Here is a 21911-nt window from a genome sequence, read left to right on the forward strand (position 1 = left end):
TCAGATGGGAAAGTTATTTTTTATTTAATGTATATATACATGAAGTGTTACAATGAGAATGAGAATCATGGTTGAGTGAGAACTATAGAGTGAGACTAGAAATATTCACTTGTAGAACTAAGTGTATGCATGTGAGCACGTTGTGAAATAAGGAGAGAAAAAGAAGAGAGATCCTTATAAAATCTTGGTGTTTTATAAGTTGAACTCACGTGGCCTGTGTGTCCAAACCACGTGACCAGCCTGCAGCAGAGAGGTTGGTTTGAGTTAAACTACTGTACTTGCTGCAGAGTAGCAGCATATGTACATAAAACAAGTGTTAACAAGTCTGATTTTGGGGTGCACTATTTATGACACAATCAGCTAAATACTGATATTCAAATATGGCAGCTGAAATACCAAAAAACTAACTAATTTGCTATATTTTGGATTGTCTTTCCTTTGTGTTTTAATTGATTTCTATAGTTAGTTTTCCTTTGATGGATGATAGGTGATGTAAAGGAGAAACGTAACCAGATGAAAAGAAGAGAAAAGTTGCATAAATGAAGGAAATGGGAGGGATGGATAAAGTAGCAGATTGGAGGGAGTGACAGAATAATAAAGAGGGAGGGAGAAGAGGAGAATAGAGAGACATCAGGACCAAACTCACTGCCTTCTTTTCCTCCAGTGCTCTCTCCCTTCTTTCTCTCAGTGAATCCAGGCTGAGATCAACAGATAGGTGAGTTCAACTTCAGCATTTTTCTGTCTTCTCTTCACTTCACCTTTTGTCTTTTGTCTTTTGTTGTTTTTTCTTTTTTAATTTTTTACCTCAGTCCCCTTTTTCCTCTATGATATATGATTTCATCCCTGCAGCTGTCTGAACTCATCAAACACTCATCTCAATTTTAATTCATCCTTCATTAGTCTGAGTTACTGCTTTGATTTACATATATTTGTTTATCTTATTAGATGTATTTATGTATGTTGGCATGTTATCCACGTGTAGAGCAGAATTTGACTGACCTCTGACCCTACTTTAACATGCCTCTCTCATCCTCTCCTCTTCCTCAGATTGCTCCTTTTCTCCAGTTTCTTCCTCTTTATTAGAAGAAAAAGGTTTTAGAGATGGACCAAGGATGAATCAATCATTGCCCATTAACCAAAATGTCTCTCACAGGAGCAGACCCGATGTTTTATTTATGTGTGAGAAGATTTTTATGACAGTGTTTATTTGCTTTTGTGTCTGTTGGCTAAATTCATGCAGCTAAGCTTGAGGGTTTGCGGAAAGCCAAAGTTTCCGTTGGCTGGATGTAGAGGCTACATTTAGCACTGGTTATTACCCCCTTGCCCTGACTGGTTCAGACTGAGGGCTGTGCTCAAGCCTCTGACTGTCCTTTAAATGACTTTGATTATTATAAAAGATAAAAAGATCTATTTTTCTTTTGTTTTACTGTGGAATGTCCCATAAGTGTTAGAACAGTTTCTAATTATATGTTTTGTCAGAGGAAGGAATGTGAGTTTCATGGCTTTGTGTGATTTGGGGGATTTTTGTGGTACCATGTGCATTTTTATGTTGGGGTTCCTGCTTTACATTCACATTCTCCGGTTTCTGTTTTATTCCCCTCGTCTTCACCTGATGTCACACTGCTTCTGTTTCATTCGCACCAGCTTTTCTTCACTCTCCTTTTTTTCTCTCCAGGATGGTGTGCCTCAGCTCCCTGTCCACACTCCTCCTCCTCCTTCTTCTCTACACCCCTCCGCTGTCTGCCCAGGAGGTGCTCGTACGTCTCGCAGGTGTAGGACGGCGCAATGCAAACGAGGGACGTGTGGAGGTGTTCTACAATGGCGCTTGGGGTACAGTGTGTGATGACGAGGTGGATCTGCACCTGGCCAATGTGATTTGCCGACAGCTGGGCTTTCAACGCAGCTTTACGTGGGCACACAGTGCCAAGTTTGGCCAGGGACAAGGTATGTCCTGCCAAGAACATTTTGTTTTGAACACCTAAAGTGCTCACTGATTTTTTTATTTCTCTTGATTCAATGACTTACCACCCTTTGTTGCTCTTAGGTCTGATCTGGTTGGACAATGTGCGCTGCATGGGCACAGAGCTCTCTATTGCAGAGTGTCGCTCCAATGGTTGGGGAGTCAATGACTGCACCCACGCTGAGGACCTGGGGGTCATTTGCAGCCCAGAAAGGAGACCTGGCTCCCCCTCTATCTCTTTGGAGGAGGCCCCTTCATCCTCCAGGCGCCAGCCAAACCAACCAAGACAGAGAAACCATCCACCGCAGTCTGTGTCACCCCCAGCTCCACCTGCAGCCCAATCCCAAACCTCTTTATCTGCAAGAGGCCATGAAATCGCCCTTCATCGCGGCCCATCTTCTTCACGTCGCAGCAGCATCTCGCCACAGGAGAATGGCCACGAGATCCAGATTTTGCGACGGAATCGTCCCAGAGGAGACCAGCAGGTCAACCCAGCCTTGCCTCAAGGGCACCAGCTACCTACACATCTGGCAAATGGCGCTACCTACAGGCAGAGACAGGAGACAGCAAGGAGCGGTCCACAAGCAATGAGACAGGAGGCACAGGGGCAGGTGAACAGGCAGCAGTTCAGTGGGAACCATGTTGAACCAGAGCCTGTTTATCCAGGCATGGGAATGGAGACAGATGCACACTACACACAGGTAAAAACACACACGGGCATAGATACACACACAACTTCTAGCACACACCAAAGAAGTAAACTGCTCAAGCTTTATTCAGGCTCCCATACATAAATGTCATTTGTGGAGCCACAGGCCAGTGGGCATGTATAATTAGAGACAAACCTAAAACCAGACCTTCTCCAGATCCAGTTCTTAAGCACCAGCAGGGCCTGAAGTTTAGGAACCAACCACCAGTAGCTGAAGAGTCCCAGTTCTTTGCAAGGAAATGGCAAGATATTTATCACTTGTGTTTGGCTTTCTTTTCAACTTGGAGAGTTTAAACTGTCTTCACTATTTTGTTATCGTCATGACACATATCCCTACACATTAAACAAACTCTGTGTTCTGGTAGTTTTCTTCCTGTTGCCTATGTAATGTGGATGATTAGAGGGTATGATGATTAGAGACATAGCATATCATCTTATCATGTTATTCTTCTCTCGATTACGTGCTGTTTGCAGTTAATTAAGTGAAACAACTGTTGTTTGAGCAGAAATGAAGTCATGTCTATTAACTCAGATTAATCCTGTTTTAGTATGCATGACAAAAGCTTGTCATGCACACTAAAACAGTGGGTTGAGGTTAGAGCAAAGCCTTCAAAGCAAGTGAAAAAGATCCATTTCTATCCCCTGACATAAAACCTTTTTTTGTATAAAGCAGTGCCATACTCAATTATTTATCATCTTTTTAAAAATTGCATGTTTTCTGGTGGACAGGGATCTTCAAGGGTTCACTTAGAGGAGGCTCGTCTTCGGCCTGTGCTCTCCAGCAATCATGGCAGTCTGGTGACAGAGGGAGTGCTGGAAGTGAAGCATGCTGGGAGGTGGCGTCATGTGTGTAGCCAGGGCTGGGACCTCAGCAGCAGCCGTGTCGTCTGTGGCATGTTAGGATTCCCTGATGCAGAAGCCTTTGACCAAAATGCCTACAGGTGAGTATGTGAGAGTGGATGAAGGAGGGAGACAGAAAAAGAGTGAGTGTGCACACAGATGCATATGTGTGTGTATGGTTATGAAAGGGATGGAAAAGTGTGGTGGACACATCCCTTTGCGGATTAGGCGGCCCCATGCCTGGATTGCTGTTCCATCCCCCCCATAGTAGAGGTTAACCACAACTGCTGTCATTAGTACAACCACATTTGGCATGTCCACTGTGGCATCAGCCGAGCCCGGCTGCTGGCCAGGTCTGTCTGCCCCATTGGCTGAGTGAGGCTCGACACAGAACTTTAAAATAGTCCTAGAGAGTATGTTATTACTACAAGATTATCATCATCATCATGGCGTGTGTCTTCACATGAAACCTCCCAAACATGGTTTCTAATCTCATATAATTAAGAAACTCCCAGTGAAAACTGTGCGCAGCAGCACTTTCTAATGCGGTAGCCTGCAAGAATGACTGAGTACTCACCTCTATTGAACTTAAATAGATTCACCATTGAAACAATTTGATTTCTGTGTATGTCTCTGTTAAAATCATTAGTTAAAATAATTTAACAATGAGGAGTCAAATCACAATTTACATTCACAGCATCATCCTATTATTAAGCATTGAGCTCTTTTCGAGCTAGCCTCTGCTCTTCCATCTGTAACTCAACAGGTTTCCTTTTTTCTGTCTTTCTGAAAAGCTCCTCCTGGGGTTTTCTGCCCATATTTTAAAGCCCATATTTATTATATCATAAGAATATAATAAATATTTTTTATAATAACAACTAATCAAATGTGAAAGGTGTCAAATGCTCCCAATCATACTCCTACACCAAATGGCAGAGAAGCAATGTTAGCAACTAGCTGGTAAACATATTGTAGCATTTAGCTACTTCTCGCAGGAGTTCTTGGAGACGAAACCAGCACTAAAAGTGAATATTGGATTTACATTCATCAAGTGGACAGAAACACAACTCCAAATGAATGATGAAGTTGCTCTGTATCACCTGCAAAACTTTGCCAAAAGTTTGGCATATCAACTTAAAAGGCAATAATATGTCAGCGTTGTGTTCATTACTTGTTTCAGCTGCCCCCAAATGACCAAAATTAGTTGTTGCCGGTTTAATCAAACTGGGTTTCTTTTACTGTACTATACAGTAAAATTTGAACACTTCATTATCTGAACAAAGAGAAAATGATGATTTGTTCATCAGCATTCAACAACAGCTTCATGTGAGCTGTATAGTTGTTGAATCCCAGCAACATAATCACAGTGTTTTCTTCTGAACCTTCTTCTGTTAAAATTACAATGTGCTAACATTTTCTAGGTAGTCCAGTCAAAGATACATATTTAGTATAACATATAGACAGAAAACCCCAGAAATAAAGACACATAATTTGCTCAACTAATAACTTATCTGTTTAACTGCAGCCATAAATACCCCCAGAAGCACCAACACAAACCTTCAAAGCCCTTACACACATACCATTAAAACCCCAGTACCTCATTCACACACATACACACTAATACATCCCTACAAGCCTTACATCGACTATGTCCAAAATCCATGTGCACACACAAATAAACACGCAAACACATGCCTGTGCGCACGCAAACACAGCCCTCTGTGTGTCAGTCTGTCTGCCCACAGAGGTCTTTTTATGGCTTGGCTAACAGGACGACTGTACTGACCGCTGGCCTGCCCTGCACCATCTGTCTCTCCATGTCGCCAAAAATTACGCCTTGTGTCTTGCCCTGGTCTGCCTGGCATTAGGATACAGGCTGTTTCTCCTCAGCTTCCCTGTATACCACTGCCGCCACAGCCCTAGCAACAAATAAGTCTTGCTCATAGTGGTGCTTCCTTCAAGTCACAAATGGAGCAAAGACATTATCAAAAGACAAGACTCTAGTTGTCCATCATACTAACTTTCTAAATCTAAAGCTACTGTAGACAACAACACTGAAAAACACCTAGAGCCAAGAACCCAACCAGCAGCTTGTTGAAAGACTGGACTGGGCTAGAGTATGTTTGTTTTTTGTCAACCTCCACCCAGCTACGTGGGAGATGAATGGAGCAGCCATTTTTGTCCAACAGTAAACAGCTGGGGGGGGGGGGGGGGGGGGGGGGGGGGTTGAAAAAAACGCATTAGGTGGATCTTTGGCATCTAGTGCCACTGGTGTTCATGTATTCTAGGGCAGATATTTGTGTGAGGTTAAAATTGTGACGTATCTTATCCGGTTACAATAACCATTTTTAGCTGGGGCATTGTCGGTTGGTGGGATAGTCCACCACTTTGGTCCAGACTGAAATATCTCCACAAGGATTGCCATAAAATGTTGAACAGATATTTAAGGTTCCCAGAGGATGAAGCCTACTTGGCTGTTTCTGTTTAACCATATGATAACAGTCACATCACATCCTCCTGGTGCTGCCAACTGTGCTGGCAGTGGGCCATGCCTGCTCTTCTTTGGGGTTTGTGTCCACTTGAACATCTGTAATTATGGTCTGAGAGATCCTTTAATCCAGAATATTCTTTCAACTGAACCTGCTGCACACCCTTTGCTGTGTCAGCACTTCCCCCTGTGGCCATGTGGTTGTTTTTTTGGTGTGACTGCTTTTGTCTCTGCCTGTTAAGTTGCTCAGCGCATTTTTACAGATGTTTTAAATACTCCCCCACTTTGCTGTGCTTACAAAAGGCAAGTGCTAAAGCCATTTTCCAGCTCCCTTGTTTCATCAAATCCACACACTCTTTGAGGCTCACAGTAACTTCTTTAGTTCCCCTAATTTATTTATTTTCACCCCCTGCTCCTTGTTGCTCCCCTCCTCAGTTACAGCTTTTTTAAGAGACTTTTTATGTCTTTGTGGCAATTATGCTAAAAGCCGCATTTCATGGAAAGTACATCATTATGACCCCTTTGAGTTTTCGTTCCATGGAGGTTGATGGGACCGTCTAAGGGCTGTTGTGGAGTCAGTGTGGCAACCTGCTGTCTCTTGAGTGAGCCGATTGTTCCAGTCAGGCAGCTTTGCATTCATGCAGTATAATGACAGGTTATGTCTCCTTTCCTGACAGTCAGCTCCTCTCTCCAGTGTGGCTTATGGTATTGTGTGGTCAGGGTTGCATAAAAAAAAACCTGGCATCTAGCTGATGATCCTGAGGAGTAAGGAACTCTTCTCCTGGTTAAAAGGATTCATCAGAACCTGTTTGTTGAGCCTGAGGCTTGATGCTGCGGTTGACTGTGCTTTGTTTCAACCTGACAAGAGGCATCATCTACAGTGCTTTCAAGTCTCAGTAAGACCACTGAAATTGGTCTGAAAACCATCTCTGCTGTGAAGTTAGGCAATGCTTATAAAAGTTGCCCAGTTCACAGAGATTTCAGTCTTACATCACTCGCTCCTTGTTTCCCAACACGCAGTCCTAACGTTGGGTAACGACACGTGGGGATTTAAAGGGCTTTGTTTTTACAGAGGCAAGGCAGGGAAAGTTGATATGTACGTGCATATTTGCATGTCTGGTGTGTGTGAACCAACATGCTACTGCTCGACCGCACAGTAGACACTGCCAAGCAGAGCAGGCAATTATATGGGTAGCACTCACCCCCCTCTCACTCTCCTCAGCCTCCTCCACCCCCCTCCACCCCATGAACTAACACCCCTCTTACAGTCTGTCTCTCTCTTTTTGATTTACCACTGTGTAATGAAATATTTTAAACTGTGCAGACAGACACACAAGCAGATAGACGAATGCAAACACACACTGTAATACATACAGTACCCATTTACAAAAAAATCACTCCTCATCTACATAAAGAGAGATCTGTATTTCAAGATTAATGTAGTTGTAGTTGTTCAGTCTATACAAGAGAGAAATAGAGAAAGATACTAATTGCAATGTTTTATCTCATGTAAAATTTAGTAGCAACCAGTGGAACCAGTTACTCAAGCTAGTGTAAAAAGTACAATATTTTTCTCTAAAATGTAGTGCAGTAGAAAGATTCACTAAATAAGAAGTATTTAAAGCTGAAAATTATACTAAAAGCTAAACTAATCAATATTTTTATATTAATAATGAATTGAATTACAAACCAGCTCCTTTCAGCTCTGTGGGGCTTTTTTTTCAGTCTCATTATTCTGATTAAGCTCATTTCCAGATGTAGCAGGCAGCGGTTTTCAGTGAAAAAGCTCTGACAAACCCACAAAGAACCACCTGCTCAACACTAAACACTGGTGAAAATAGCGGAGCATATAGCAGCTGAAAAGCCAGATAATTCACCACAGGGGAGCATAACAGTCAAGAGGAGCCAAAAGCACGTGACTAAATATACATTACTTCTACCTCTCAAACTCCACAATTTGATGTGATTCCAAGATGGAAAGAGGAAGAGTCAAAGTCTGAGTGTTTCTCAGCAGATTAAACCACTTTGAATGTGTTCATTGTAGAAGAGGAAGATGAACAAATGTATCCACCAGAGGAAGCCAGCTGACTGTTGTTAGACTTTTTGTCTAAATTACTTTTCTCCATTCTTTGACTGCAGCAAACATCACAAAATAGCACAATGTAACAGCTTATCTGAGGTTGGAACTTTCCTTTTACTGTGACAGACATGATACATATAGTTTTCCCTTGAGTGTCTGGCTTGTTGTTGGATTGATTGTGGTGCACATGTTCCCTACAGTTGTTTTTCTGGCTCCACACACATTTCTCATCTAATGTTGGGAACGTGCATAACAATTTGTGAATTGCTAGGATACTGGGGTTCTCCTGGAGAGGAAACATCTCCCTTTTTAGTCTGCAAAATTTTTAATTGCATCACAAATCTGGTTGTATGGTAAACTCTTCTTGTGTCTATACTTAGTCCTCTGACTCATTTAATTCAGGCACGTTCAAGGCGTCAGTCACGCTGCACCTGTCTGTGGTTACACTGGTTGATGCATGTGGTCAGTTGTAATGTGTGTGTCACAGAAGTATACTTCCCAGACTCTGCCTGGTTTGTGAATCATCCTTTTTATTGAACTCCCTTTTTTTTCTTCGCTGTTTTAAATTTTAGCATAGTGTGTGTGTGTGTGTGTGTCCAGGCGTAGGGAGCCTCATTATGTGTATAGGCTACACACTGTTTCCCTTTAGGATTTGACTCTAGTTTAAGGCAATACCCATGAAACTAGACAGTTTTGAAAACCCTGTTGGAGTTGGCAGACCTCAATAAGGCCTCTTACAGGGATTAATGTATAGTGGCTTATTCATATTTTTAGTTTTTTTTCCACACGGATGCCCCAAACCAGACATACACTGTAGACATATAGACAAACACTGAAACAGAAATACCCATGAATGTAGAAATGGAAGATCTAAAAAAAAAAAAAAAACATAACAAGAATGTGGAGGTTTGAGAGGAGGGAAAGAAAGAGGGAGTTATGTGATCCGTTATTGTAAATCTCTCATACCCTGTCTCGTCCATGAGGGCTATGTTTATCTCCTTCATGTTGTGTCTCCTTCATATTTTCAGATTCCAGTCTGCTTATTTAAGGTTTGATAGATAGGATGGAGGAGATGTCAAAGAGGAGAGGCAAGGATGATTGAGAAGAAAAGAGGAGAGTAGGCAGAAGGGAGGAGCACAGACTGCGAGACAGCTGGTTGTTTTGTCTACTGGATGTAAAGCTGAACAGTTGTCAGGAGTCTACAGCCATGTTAAGGCCTAATATTCACCATCTTAGTTTAGCCTGTTAGCATGCTAACATTTACTAAGCACAAGGTACACCTAAGGTTGGCAGGAAATTTATTAGTTTTGCCGCATCAAATTTTGTGGCAATCCATCTAATAGTTGTCGAGACATTTCATTCTAACCATGAATGATAACCTCATGGTGGCACTATAGGAAAAGTCAGGGGATCACCATAGACAGTAGGATTCATCCTCTGGGAAGCATTAATGTCTGTTCAAAATCTCACGACAAATCCATTCAATAATTCAAAAGTGTTGGACCGACTGACAGACCATCATTGCCATCCATAGAGTTATGTTGCTGGCATGGCTACAAAAATCCAATTATTGTGTTATTTGTCTTTCAGGAAACAGTGGGACTCTAAGTTAGCGGATCCATCCTCCAGGTAAAATCAACATCCACTCTTTGAAGCACTCTTTGTATCGTGTGTATAAAATGGTCATGTATATAGCAAATCACAAACCTCTCTATTCATCTATCATCTATCTTTCTACTTCATTCCCCACCCAGGCTGAGGACACAGATCAGTAAAAAGGCCTACTGGGTGGAGAAGGTGCAATGTCAGGGTGTGGAACCCTCTTTGTCGCAGTGCCAGGCCCAGCTGTCCCTCCCCAGGAATGATGTCCCATGCCGGGGGGGCATGCACGCTGTTGTTCGCTGTGTTCCCGGGCCCCAGTTCGCACGCTATGGCAGAGCACCTGCACCACCCGCCGTGCCGGTCAGTGTGGAGGTGGAAGCCAAAAAATATAGATTGTAAACGAAGAGTTATAATTAAAGGAATAGTTTGACATTTTGGGACATATTCTTATTTGCTTACTTAGAATTAGATGAGAAGATGAATACAACTGACCCAGTGGGCTAGTTTAGCTTAGAATAAAGACTGATAACAGGGAGAAACAGCTAACCTAAAAATCTGGACACAAGCAGAAAGGTTAATGAGACAAGTTGTGGTTGCCTGTTGGCTCTTGCTTCATATGTAGCTAATAAGTATGAGCGTAGTGTCAATCTTCTCATTTAACTCTTGACAAGGTGAATAAGCATATTTTCCAAAATGTCAAACTATTCCTTCAAAGTAGCAGAATTACAATACATGCAAACAAACAGCAACATTAGAGGAACAGTCTGTCCCATGGATGTATTTAGGGAGCTGGATACAGCGCCACCAGTCACCCTTGCTGCCAATTTCTCCTCGTGGCCACTAGCAGTACTGCAGCAAAGCCCTGCGGTCCAAAAGTATTTTCCCCATAGAGCACCATTATAACAGAGACGTCTATAAAACTGTTGATAGGACACCTCAAACTGCAAATAAGGTTAATTATTATTCTTTGTATAGGAATTTTTAATCCATGAAGACCAGAAAAGCGATTTTAAAGTTTGTAACTTCACCATAATGTAAAGTCTATGGGCCAAGTGGTAAAACACTTCTGTGCATATTCAGTTAGCCTGCACAACACGGACAAAAACCTGGAAGCAAGAAACTTTTTTGGCTTATGTACCAGGCGCTTGTTCCTAGAATACACCCATGAACTTTCCCGAGGGGTCATTTAACAGAATAATTTAGCTATTTAAATTTTCTCAGGCTGTTCCACACTGTCAAGAAAATATTCTTTTGTCTTCAGTTTAGCTGAAAGAATAGAGCTTTCCATAAGGATCTCAGTTTCTGATTCAGAAAAAAATTTACCAATACAAGCGTACAAAGAATGTCTGTCACATGAAAAAAATTCACATGAAAAAAATGATGATAAAACAATTATGAATAAAATAAATTAAAGTATGAGGCTGAAATTTAGTTGTTTAGGCAGTTTAACAATCTGAAATTGTTCCATTTTTCACCTCTCCTTTTCCTTGCAGTCCGTCGTGCGTCTGAAGGCGGGGCCCCGTCTCGGAGAGGGCCGTGTTGAGGTGCTGAAGGAGGGGAAGTGGGGCACCGTGTGCGACCACCTGTGGGACATGCCTGCAGCCAGCGTGGTCTGCAGAGAGCTGGGCTTCGGGACGGCCAAAGAAGCCCTCACCAAGGCTCAGTTGGGACAGGGTGAGACAGAATACATAAACTTAGCTACACAAATAGTGTACATAAGGTCACGCTGCACTTTGAAGTCTATGTGATGCTTTCCAGTGATGCGTTCTGCATTACTCACCATCACTAAGGAAGTTATCGTGTGAGATGTTTGATGTTGAGTATCACAAAGACCCCTGGCTACTGTGATAACCGGTGATGATCTGAACAGTACTGACTTTGATTCGGTGCCTAAGTTCACCACGCACCCCTGAGCATGATCAGTCCAACTCAACGATCCTTGAGACTAAACACTTCTCACTAAATATGTATTTCTAAACGGAGCGATGCAGTACTCTGAGAACTTTGGACCCAAGCAGACAAATAAACCCTGTGAAAATGTCTCCTCCTGTCCCAGAAGCTGATTGTTGAGGAATTCGACTCATGACCAATTATACAAGTGTAAACTATACTAGGAGGTTCCAGCGGCCAAAACAATGCCTTGTGTTGTTGTCAAAATAAACCTGTTATATGTGAACAGCTAGCAAAGCTTTGAAACCAGGATGTCAAGCAATCAGTGCTGAGCAGGACCAAACATTCAGAAAGATTGTGATTATTTTGGCGCTGCGTTTTTTGTGGGCAGGAAAATATAGCCATGAAAGTGTCTAACAAAAACAAATTTAAACATTTTCCTCGGAAATAGACCCTGCTTTCACACACTCACTTTTTATTCGTGCCATACCTCTGCAGTAGCTCTGTAATCACGTTAATTTCCTGCCATTATCTTTCTGCCCAAATAAGCACATTGCATGTCCTATAATGGTGGGTGTATTTCCTCCTCTCTGCTTGACTTAATGAAGTAATTCATGGAAAAACATTTGAGTGTTACTTTTAGGGCTCTATTAAAGTAGGTGCTATAGTGGTGCTATGTCTAAATAATGAACACGATTAAATGTCAGGATGGAGCATTGTGACTTTTAATGTCAAATTTCAGGCCAGTTTACCAGTGTTGTAAGAACAAATAAGAGACAGACCTGTGCCTTGCAGGAGCCATTTGAAAGCTCATGGGTAGTGCAGTCAGAGAAGAGCGACTTGAATCTAGACTTGATGACATCTTTAGCTATTTAAGCCCAAATTATAGGCTTTATAGGACTTCAGTCTAGGCCTCACACACCTACGCAAACATAGATGTGTTCAAAGATTTTCCTCCATTTTGGCGTTTTGGTATCTATTTTGGGTTATAAAGCGTGGCCCTGGTGGAGTGTACAATAATTTGGATAGAAAGCTCTCTGGCTAAACTCAGTTTCAGAGCCACATCAGAGGTCCCGATCATGTCTGGGCTTTTAATCCCTCTCTGTGGACATTTGTGGCTGCAGAGCCATCAGGTTTTGGAGACTTTAATGTACTGTGTGTGTATGTGTGTGTGTGAGTGTGCGTGAGTGTGTCTTTTTGCATGTGGCCTATGGTTAGCAGACATGTGAATCAATCAACTGTCGTTCCACACCCTCTTATGTAGGTACTGGCCCCATCCACATGAACAGTGTGCAGTGCACAGGCAGAGAGAAGTCGCTTACAGAGTGTCACTTCAGGCCGGTGCCGCTTTACACCTGCAAACACAGCCAGGATGTAGCAGTCCGCTGCAATGTCCCCAACACCGGCTTGCAGGCCACGGTGAGAAACACACACACACACAAAACTCAAAAACATATCCACTTATTCACATATAGGCACTGATATATGGTAGTGTTCAAGGATACGCAAGAAAACAGTCTTGGCCCTCGATCCAATTCCAGGTGCGTCTGGCAGGAGGCAGAGAGCCAGCCGAGGGCCGTGTGGAGGTGCTGATGGAGGTCAGAGGAGTGAAGCGCTGGGGCTCCGTCTGCAGCGAGAACTGGGGCATCAACGAGGCCATGGTGGTCTGTCGACAGCTGGGCTTGGGCTTTGCCTCCAGAGCTCACCAGGTGAGCGACAGAATAGAATACAAATGTTCAGTCTTTGCTGTTTTTCTCTCCTTTTTTGGCTTTAAGCTTTTGTTCTGTGTGCTCCTATGTCCACCGCTCTCTCTGTCCTGCTGTTTGTGTGTCTGTGCTGCCGTGTTATTACCGAGGCCTGAGGTAGGCTAATTACAGGCTTCTCAAAGGTCCACTTCCAGCACACTGAAAATAAAAGTGGGAAAGTGAGGCGAAGAAAGATCGGGAAAAATTCACAGAGCAAACAAACTGAAAATAGAACTGTGCATGGAAAGGGCAGTGTGAGACTGTTTTGGGGGGGCTGCTGGGAACATTTAACAGGCCGTTTTAAAATTATGAAAAAGAGTGGAAAATGTGATAATGTCTACTGATAGTTACAAAAATATAGTTTCTTTCTTTCTCTCCAGACGTATTTAACACAACGACACAAAAATGAGCTCTAAAGTTTTTGTGTGTGCACATTCTCTCCTTGTGTCTCTCTGCAGGAAACTTGGTACTGGCCTAGTTCTTCAGATGCTTCAGATGTGGTTCTCAGTGGAACTCACTGCACTGGCAATGAGATGTCTATCCAGCAGTGTCGCAGAAACACAAACGTGTACTGTCCCAGAGGAGGAGATGGCAGAGCCGCAGGAGTCACCTGTGTAGAGAGTGAGCCAAAAAAATAAAACACACAGACAAGTTTGTATTTATTGTGCAGCGACTGTGAAGTAAACTCTGCGTATTTACTTCAACAGCTGCTCCCGACCTTGTACTGGATGCCCAGCTCGTCCAAGAAACTGCCTACCTGGAGGACAGACCCCTCCACCTGTTGACCTGCGCCAACGAGGAGAACTGTCTGTCCTCCTCTGCCGCCAGGATGAACTGGCCCTACGGACACCGCCGCCTGCTGCGCTTCTCCTCACGTATCATGAACATGGGCCGCGCTGATTTCCGACCCCGGGCCTCCAGAGAAAGCTGGACATGGCACCAGTGTCACAGGTAAGACTGGAGGGAGGATGAAATGAGGGAGTAGATGAAGTTAAAGGCTGCAGTGTTGACAATGAGCCAGTTGTGTCACTTAGAGGAGCTCTCGGGTTTTCATTTTAACCAACAACTGCTCATTTTACGCCTTCGACCGGATAGGGGTAACAATGTGGTGATTTTAGCTGCTTGGTTGGAGAGAAAACCTGCATAACCTCCTCCATGGCACAGGACTGGGAATCATTATGAGGTGGTACAAGAAAAATAAGAATCAACATTTAAAAAAAACAAAAAAAAACACAGTTGCTACCAGAGGTCAAAGAATTAAACGTCTGCAGCAAAAGATGAATGGGAATTAAAGATTTGACGAGTAAAACGGGATCACTGGGTGCAGCGCAATGCAGAGATCTGAACTATAAATATCGCACAACTTATAAAAGTCTGTTATTTAACGCAATAAACACAATCCTTTACCCTGCAAAATGATGTTTACAATAAACATCCTTCTCATTGGTCACCCAGTTGTTACATTCAGAGCCATGACGAGGTTCACAGCAGCTTGGCTTCTTATCTCAGCGGTTGCGGTTTTGTGTGTCCCAAAACGAAAGGCACAGCTCAGTGTCTCTCCCAGCCGCAACCCAATCACTACCTCCCCAACCAGCAAAAACATGGTCTGACTCAGTTTTGGTAGAAAATGTCCTGGGAACGGTTGTGTAATGAGAGAAAGAGCAGCACTAGATTGATATCCATCTGCCCACCTGTGTTTTTACAATTGCTGTCTTTCTCAACAACGTAACAGGATTTATGATCGCTATATTTAAAATAAATGTCAGGGTTTTTTTACCAGCAGGAACAACAACAAAAAAAACAGCAACAAATTCGGTAGAGATCGCTTAGTTTCTTTCTATAACTTTTTGCCATTTTTCTTCACTTTCTTCATGAATTAATTATGCTATCCCGATCCAACTCTCAGGCACTACCACAGCATTGAGGTGTTCACCCACTACGATCTGCTGACCCTCAACGGGACCAAGGTGGCTGAAGGTCACAAAGCCAGTTTCTGTCTGGAAGATACCTACTGCCCTGATGGTGAGATGGAATTCAGATTAATGACACATAAATCTACTTTTTTTTGGGGGGGGGGGGGGGATCTGGAGACAAGAGGCAACATTGTGACAAACAAGAGGACAACAATCAGGAATACATAGAAGTGAAAAGCTGAAATCCCATAATGAGCATTCAAAGGCAGCGGCAGACTCAGAGGCCAAGCCTAAATTGATCTTGGCTTCACAAAGCACAGACAGTTTAAAACAGCTTAGATCCTCTCTATTCATTTGAAAGTCACTAAAAAAAGATCTGTTTTTGAAATCATTTCGTTATAATTTCAGCCTGTTTAGTACAAGAGCCAAATTCAAATCCACAGCAACTGACAGCAAGGAAAATTTACACATCATAGCTCTCTCTTTTTAACTCTCCTTATTCTGTTTTGTCTCCCAGGTATCCATAAGCGGTATGCCTGCTATAACATGGGACAGCAGGGTATCTCAGTTGGCTGCTGGGACACCTACCGCCACGACATTGACTGCCAGTGGATTGACATCACAGACATACGACCTGGTGAATACGTCTTCCAGGTCAGGAGATTTCTTTATTATGGAAAAAAACATCTCCCAAAGTGAACTGTCACCTTATTCTTTTACACAGCATTCATGATGATATTGCACCAATGATCTCTGTAGCTTACAGTCACGTACAAAAGTGAAGAAAAAGAAAAGAACAGAGCAAGCACATCTAAAGGCGCACGAGATAAAAGCTGTGATAAAAGACTGTAATTTCAGCTAAGTGGCTCTTGGCTGTGTTTACTGCCATTCAGGTGTACAAATGTACGTAGTTTTAGGGTGTGTGCGTATTTAAGGAAAGTGAATTTAGTCTGTATTTATACAGAAAGCAGACCTGCTATTATCAATCAATCAAACTTTATTTATATAGCACCTGTCAAACAAATGCAATTCAAAGTGTTTTACAAGCGACTGACAAAACGTTGAATGTTAAAAATGGATTTAGAGACTCATGTACACCAAAACAACTAAAAAGCAAAAAAAATAATACTAATACTAATAATTGAATAAAAAATAAATAGATTATAGTAAAACAGTAAAATGTTAAAAAAAAATTACAATAGAATAAAATAAATAATCATGATAAAAGCCAGACTAAACAATGGATTTTAGTTTACGTTTAAAAATATTAATATTTTCAGCTCCTCTCAGATCCTCTGGAGGCTGTTCCAGTGGCTTGGAGTGTAACGGCTGAAAGCAGCATCAATAGATGTTTTTGTTCCGCTTTGGGGAACAGCTAAAAGAGAAGAACCAGAGGATCTGAGAGGCTTTCCTGGTTCATAAACCAGCATAAAAGCATTTCTGAGAGGCAGTTTGGAGTTTCTCTCTCTGAGCCTTTGATACTTTATATCTAAAATAAAGTTAAAAAGTGAGTTAATCAGCTAGTGTCATCAGGAGACACAGCCACATAGAGCTGAGTGTCATCATCATAGCAGTGGAAGGAGATGCCGTGCCTCCTGATGATACTGCCCTGGGGTAGCATGTACAGATTAAAAAGTAATGGTCCTAAAATTAATCCTTGTGGTACCACACAGGTAACCTCATAGTGTTTGGAAGAGTGGTCATCTATACGTACAAAACATTTTCTTCCGCAAAGATATGAGGTAAACCAGTTAAAAACAATTCCAGACAGGACAACATGCTCACTTAACCTATCTAAAAGAATCTGGTGGTCCACAGTGTCAAAGGCAGCACTCAGGTCAAGTAGCACCAGAACTGAAGGCTTGTTGCTGTCAAGATTTGTTCTGATATGATTCACTACTTTTAGCAGGGCTGTCTCTGTGCTGTGATGTCTCCTAAAACCTGATTGAAACATTTTTAATTTAGTGTTTGAGTTTAAAAAGGTACTTAACTGATTAAAAACTAGTTTCTTTAAAATTAAGCTTAAAAATACGAGATTTGAAATGGGTCTAAAATTGCTGGGTGTTAAAATATCCAGCTGTAGTCAGTGATTTACTATGGCAAGGATGTCTTCAGATACAGAAATAAAAATAGTTTTAACAAGACTAGGTCAAAACCTAGTATAAGGCTGGGCCATGTATGAAATGCTAGAGGGCTTTTAATTTGTACTTCGCCTGGTTACCATCAGACATGGACAGCATTCATTTTCAAGATGTTTTTTTATGTAAGTTTATTTATTTGTATTGCACTTTTCATACAGTAACTGTAACTCAAGGTCATGTACACATAAGAATAACATTAAAGATACTTAAAATACATTACACCAGATTTTGGGTGTAGAAAGGGAGAAAAAATATTAAAACATAATAAAGTGACATATTAACAATCCTACAGCGAAAATTACAACAGCTTAATCTCTGCCATTGCTGTTGGGTGGTGAAAAATGCATTCTGGTTTGCTTCAGTGGCCTTCGGCCGCCTTCAGCCAACCAATGCTGTAACTTCATCACTCAGTTAGTAACAGACATTCTGTTATAGGACCGGCCCCTTGACATCACTCTGTAGAGGATATACTGTAGGTAAAAGTGCAGTGTGCTTGTTCTGCTGGCAGATACCAGGTCTAATGTGGATTATTTTCTCCCTGAAGTGGCCAGCAAACTCTTCACATTTAGAACCTGGAAGCTCGATACTGTAGTTAGTTGTGGTCCTTAGAAAGTATGGGCTTATTTGCAGAAAGTACAGGCTTATTGACAGTGGAAAGGCTCTGTCAGCACTTTACATACAGAGTGAGTTTTATGTTTAAAAGCTGAGCTCGTTGGTTCGACTGCACGTGTCTTGTCTGCATCCTGACATCCAATCTGCTGTGGTGACCTACTCATCTGTCCTCCCTCTGTCATTTGTTCTATTTTTTCCTTGATAGCTCAGTTTCAGTAAAGTGATGATGTTTACAGTTTCTAATTATTTTCAGTGTGTTTATGTAAAATAAAGATGTTTAAGTCTGGCTTGCATGTGTGGACTGTATGTAAACTACATGCAGGAGTGGTCCTCCTGCACTGTATGAGCCTGTACAAATGTGACGAGTTACGTCTCGAGAGATCAAACCACATACATGTCATAAAGCAGAGATACACTGTTGCCACGACTACGTGACACAGCAGCAGTTTGTGGCCAGGATTGTGGTTCAACAGTAGTTGAGCAGCTCATAAATTTGTGTTAGAAGTGAGAGATTGGGGGAGAATGCAGATCTTTCATGCAGCTGGGTGTTTCTTTGGGTCTTTACTAAGAATGACAGGGTGGCAGTCATTTTTAGGATCATACATTAAAGCCGATGAGTCACGTTCACATCAGCTTGATTGCTCCTGATTGCTCTGTCATTTAAAAATCAGCTGTGCAACCTCACAGTCTTTTACATGACAGTGACGACCTTCATTGTTCTGTAAAACAGGCTGTTGGCCTTTTGTTTCACATTATTACAAGAGCTTTTAAAAAGGCATCAACTGCCACCAAGTTAATATAATGTTTTACACTGGGACTATAAAATATGTGCTGAAATCATTGGCTGCTCTCAACATGCGATATTAAAAACATATGAAATGCTTGACACCAAATTTGGCTGAAAATATAATGAAAAAGAATCACAATTATGAATATTTTAAATCTTAAATAGTGCTCTGTATAAATATAATTGGAACCACAAAAATTATACTGTATGTAAAAAAATGAAACTGGGTCGCTTTATTGAATGTGTGGTCAGGTTATCTGTTTGATGTGTGCATCAGGAAAATTCATTTGTGCGCTTTTCTTATATATATGGCAGGCAGACAGACAGGGTGGAAAACAACAAACCATAGCAACCAACCATGGCTACAGCCTAATGATAGGCTGCAATTTAAATCCAAAACCAAAACTGTCATCTGCATCTCTGGGCCTTTTTTTCCTGTACAGATAACAGTGGAAAGTGATGTCATGTAACGCCTGAACCCCCAATTTATACATCATGAGCCATATAGAAAAAGAGAGAACAATAATCCTGTGGCTTCTAAGTGAGCCCCGTTGACAGCCAGTTGTTTCCTAACTGTCTGAAGTAAAGTGTTACTTTCTCACTTGTTCCCCTACTTTATTAAGAGACACTCCTTTCCTTAATCAAAACTTCAGAAAGGTACTTTGTCAAGAAACCAGTGGAGACTCCAGGAATCACTGCTCCTGGACAAGAAATAGTCCTGCACATAATAATTTTTACAATTTGTATTTTGTACAGATTAAACAAACATATAGTTAAATATAATGTGTTAATTAGTGTGCTTTAGAGGTGCTGGCAGGCAGATTTTTTTTAACCTTTGAACAGAACCACGTTAGCCATTTCCACCTGTTTCATGTATACTAAGCTAAGCTAGCTAGCTGGCTGCTGACTGTAACTTCAAATTTAACATAGTCAAAGTGTATTAAATCCTTTGAAGTGGAATTGACAACTTCCCCAAAATACACTCCCAAAACATGCATCTGAATGGTGTAAAACAGGTTCTGTGAACAACATTGTTCTTAATCTGTTGTTGAGCTTAGTTATTTGAAGTAATGTTCAACTTAGATCAAATAATTTCCCAATCTAAATTAATTCAGTAAGAAAAAACAGAAAACTGAACTGTGTGAAAGATTCATCTTTACAGACCCTGCCAAGATACCTATCTTGATACTAGAGTTGGTATATGCAGTATTGTCCTTAATGGTTTTCAACATGGTGGGGTGAATCTGTATTCCCAGATGGGTAAAGGAATCATTGATTGTCGATTCCGATAGATAGGGAATACTTTTGACTGAAGTACAGAAGGGCATGAGTGTGGATTTTAACTAATTATTTTATATCCAAAGTTAAATATATAGTAAAATATCATCTGCATACAGGGCAATTACTCCTATTACAATAGTAGAGAAAAGCTGGGATGCTCTAACTGCTTGCACTAGTGGTCCAATTGCCAGGGCGAAGGGCTGTGGGGACTAGTGGTACCTTTGTCTGCACGAGACTTGCAGTGGAAATGGGAATCAATAAGTTAATAAATGACTCACTTGAATCTTGCAGCATCGTAACTGTAGTCTCTCTTCTTTTACAGGTGGAGGTCAACCCTACCTTGGACATGGCTGAGTCTGATTTCCATAACAACGTGATGCGCTGTCGGTGCAAGTATGATGGAGCACGGGTTTACATGTTTGGATGCCATGCAGGTAGAGTGTGAAAGCTTTTTCAGTGCACATAAATCCCATCTCTACACCTCAATACTCTCCCTATTTGCTGCTGTGTATTCCATTTTCTCTTCTTTGTTTGTTTTCATCAGGTGACGCTTACAGCCCTGAGATCGAGGACTTGTTTGACCACCAACGTCAGATCTCCAACAACTTCCTGTGAATTAAGGAACACCCAGATATAAGGACAAAAAACTGTACAACTCCTCACCACACCTCAACATATCAGGGGAAGGAGGTTGAATGACAAAAAAACATGCCAGTAAATAGAGACATGAGGGTCAGAGGGAGGAGGGTGGGAAACTGGGATGGTTCGGGAGGGAAGGAGGGAGGAACTTTATGGAAAAATGCCTAATTAGTATCCCATGACTGATCATCATCAAAGTGACTGTTCCTGTTAGAAAGTCGAGGAGATAAAAAGACGAATGTAGAAAGAAGGAAAGACAGAAAAGTAGAAAAAGACCAATGTAGGCCACCACAAGCTTCATTTCACCATGATAAAACCTTGTTTACAATATTAAAAACTTATGTTACATTTTTTTATCTAATTGAATTCCCTTGATTAAGACATAACCATAGTTAAGAAAGTGAAGACATGAAGGCACATGAGTACTTGTACAATACTTCAATAGGCTGTTGTCCATATAATATCAACACAGGTACCAGACTGTCTACAGAGCTCTGTGTATGCTTCCTCTGCTTTCACTGTTCACATTACAAATGCAGTATTTCCTGTTTCAACCTTGTGGTTTTTGGATGATTTGGATGATGGTTTTGGATTAGAATTGATTTTTTTTTTAATTTCATGGTGCTATTTTGCCGTATTTGAATAAATATTGTAATGTATTGCAAATGTATTGTCATGTACAGTTTTATATTACCTCTCTGGAATATTGTTCTTTAGGTCTCTAATTTATACAGAATTTTAATGTACTTTTAAGTTGAACCTTGTCCCTGTGTGGCTGTTTTTTTGTATTTGTTAATTTTATTATGAGAAATATTTTAACTTGTTTGTCCTTTACCTGTTTAACATCGGTAACATCAGATGAGATCTGGTTGTACCACGGTATTGCACCTTCAACAGTACTTAATGGTAGTGAAAGAATAAACATCAGATTGACAAACTGTATGGTTATTTGAGGCATGGTTATTTTACTGCAGAGCTTGCTAATGTAAAACAAAGATAAAGATTAACATTACAATTTCTGCAGATTTGAGGAATGCTGATTCACTAAAAGACAGTGATTCCCTTTTTAAACTGACTATATAGTGAAAATTTACAATTTACAGTTTCATTTAGCAAATGCTTTTATCCAAAGTGACGTACATCTGAGAGCTGATACAACACAAGCAGGGATCTAGTCAGGTGAAAACAAGACGAGTAAGTGCCATAAAACTAAGTTTGAGTCTG

At 41.3% G+C, this 21911-nt stretch overlaps 1 protein-coding gene across 1 annotated transcript; it reads left to right on the forward strand.

Moving 5' to 3' along the window:
• Nucleotides 1–185: 185 nt before the first annotated feature.
• On the forward strand, nucleotides 186–21353 carry LOC122979837 (lysyl oxidase homolog 4-like). Its single transcript, XM_044347603.1, has 15 exons — nucleotides 186–715; nucleotides 1676–1944; nucleotides 2045–2661; nucleotides 3399–3610; nucleotides 9668–9706; nucleotides 9832–10039; nucleotides 11173–11353; nucleotides 12834–12988; nucleotides 13111–13278; nucleotides 13773–13935; nucleotides 14022–14265; nucleotides 15221–15336; nucleotides 15745–15881; nucleotides 20371–20482; nucleotides 20593–21353. The coding sequence occupies exons 2-15, from the start codon at nucleotides 1677–1679 to the stop codon at nucleotides 20661–20663; spliced, it is 2691 nt and encodes an 896-aa protein (XP_044203538.1). The 5' UTR covers nucleotides 186–715; nucleotide 1676; the 3' UTR covers nucleotides 20664–21353.
• Nucleotides 21354–21911: the final 558 nt, after the last annotated feature.

This window comes from Thunnus albacares, chromosome 3 (genome assembly GCF_914725855.1).
Source record: "Thunnus albacares chromosome 3, fThuAlb1.1, whole genome shotgun sequence".
Lineage (NCBI taxonomy): Eukaryota > Metazoa > Chordata > Actinopteri > Scombriformes > Scombridae > Thunnus > Thunnus albacares.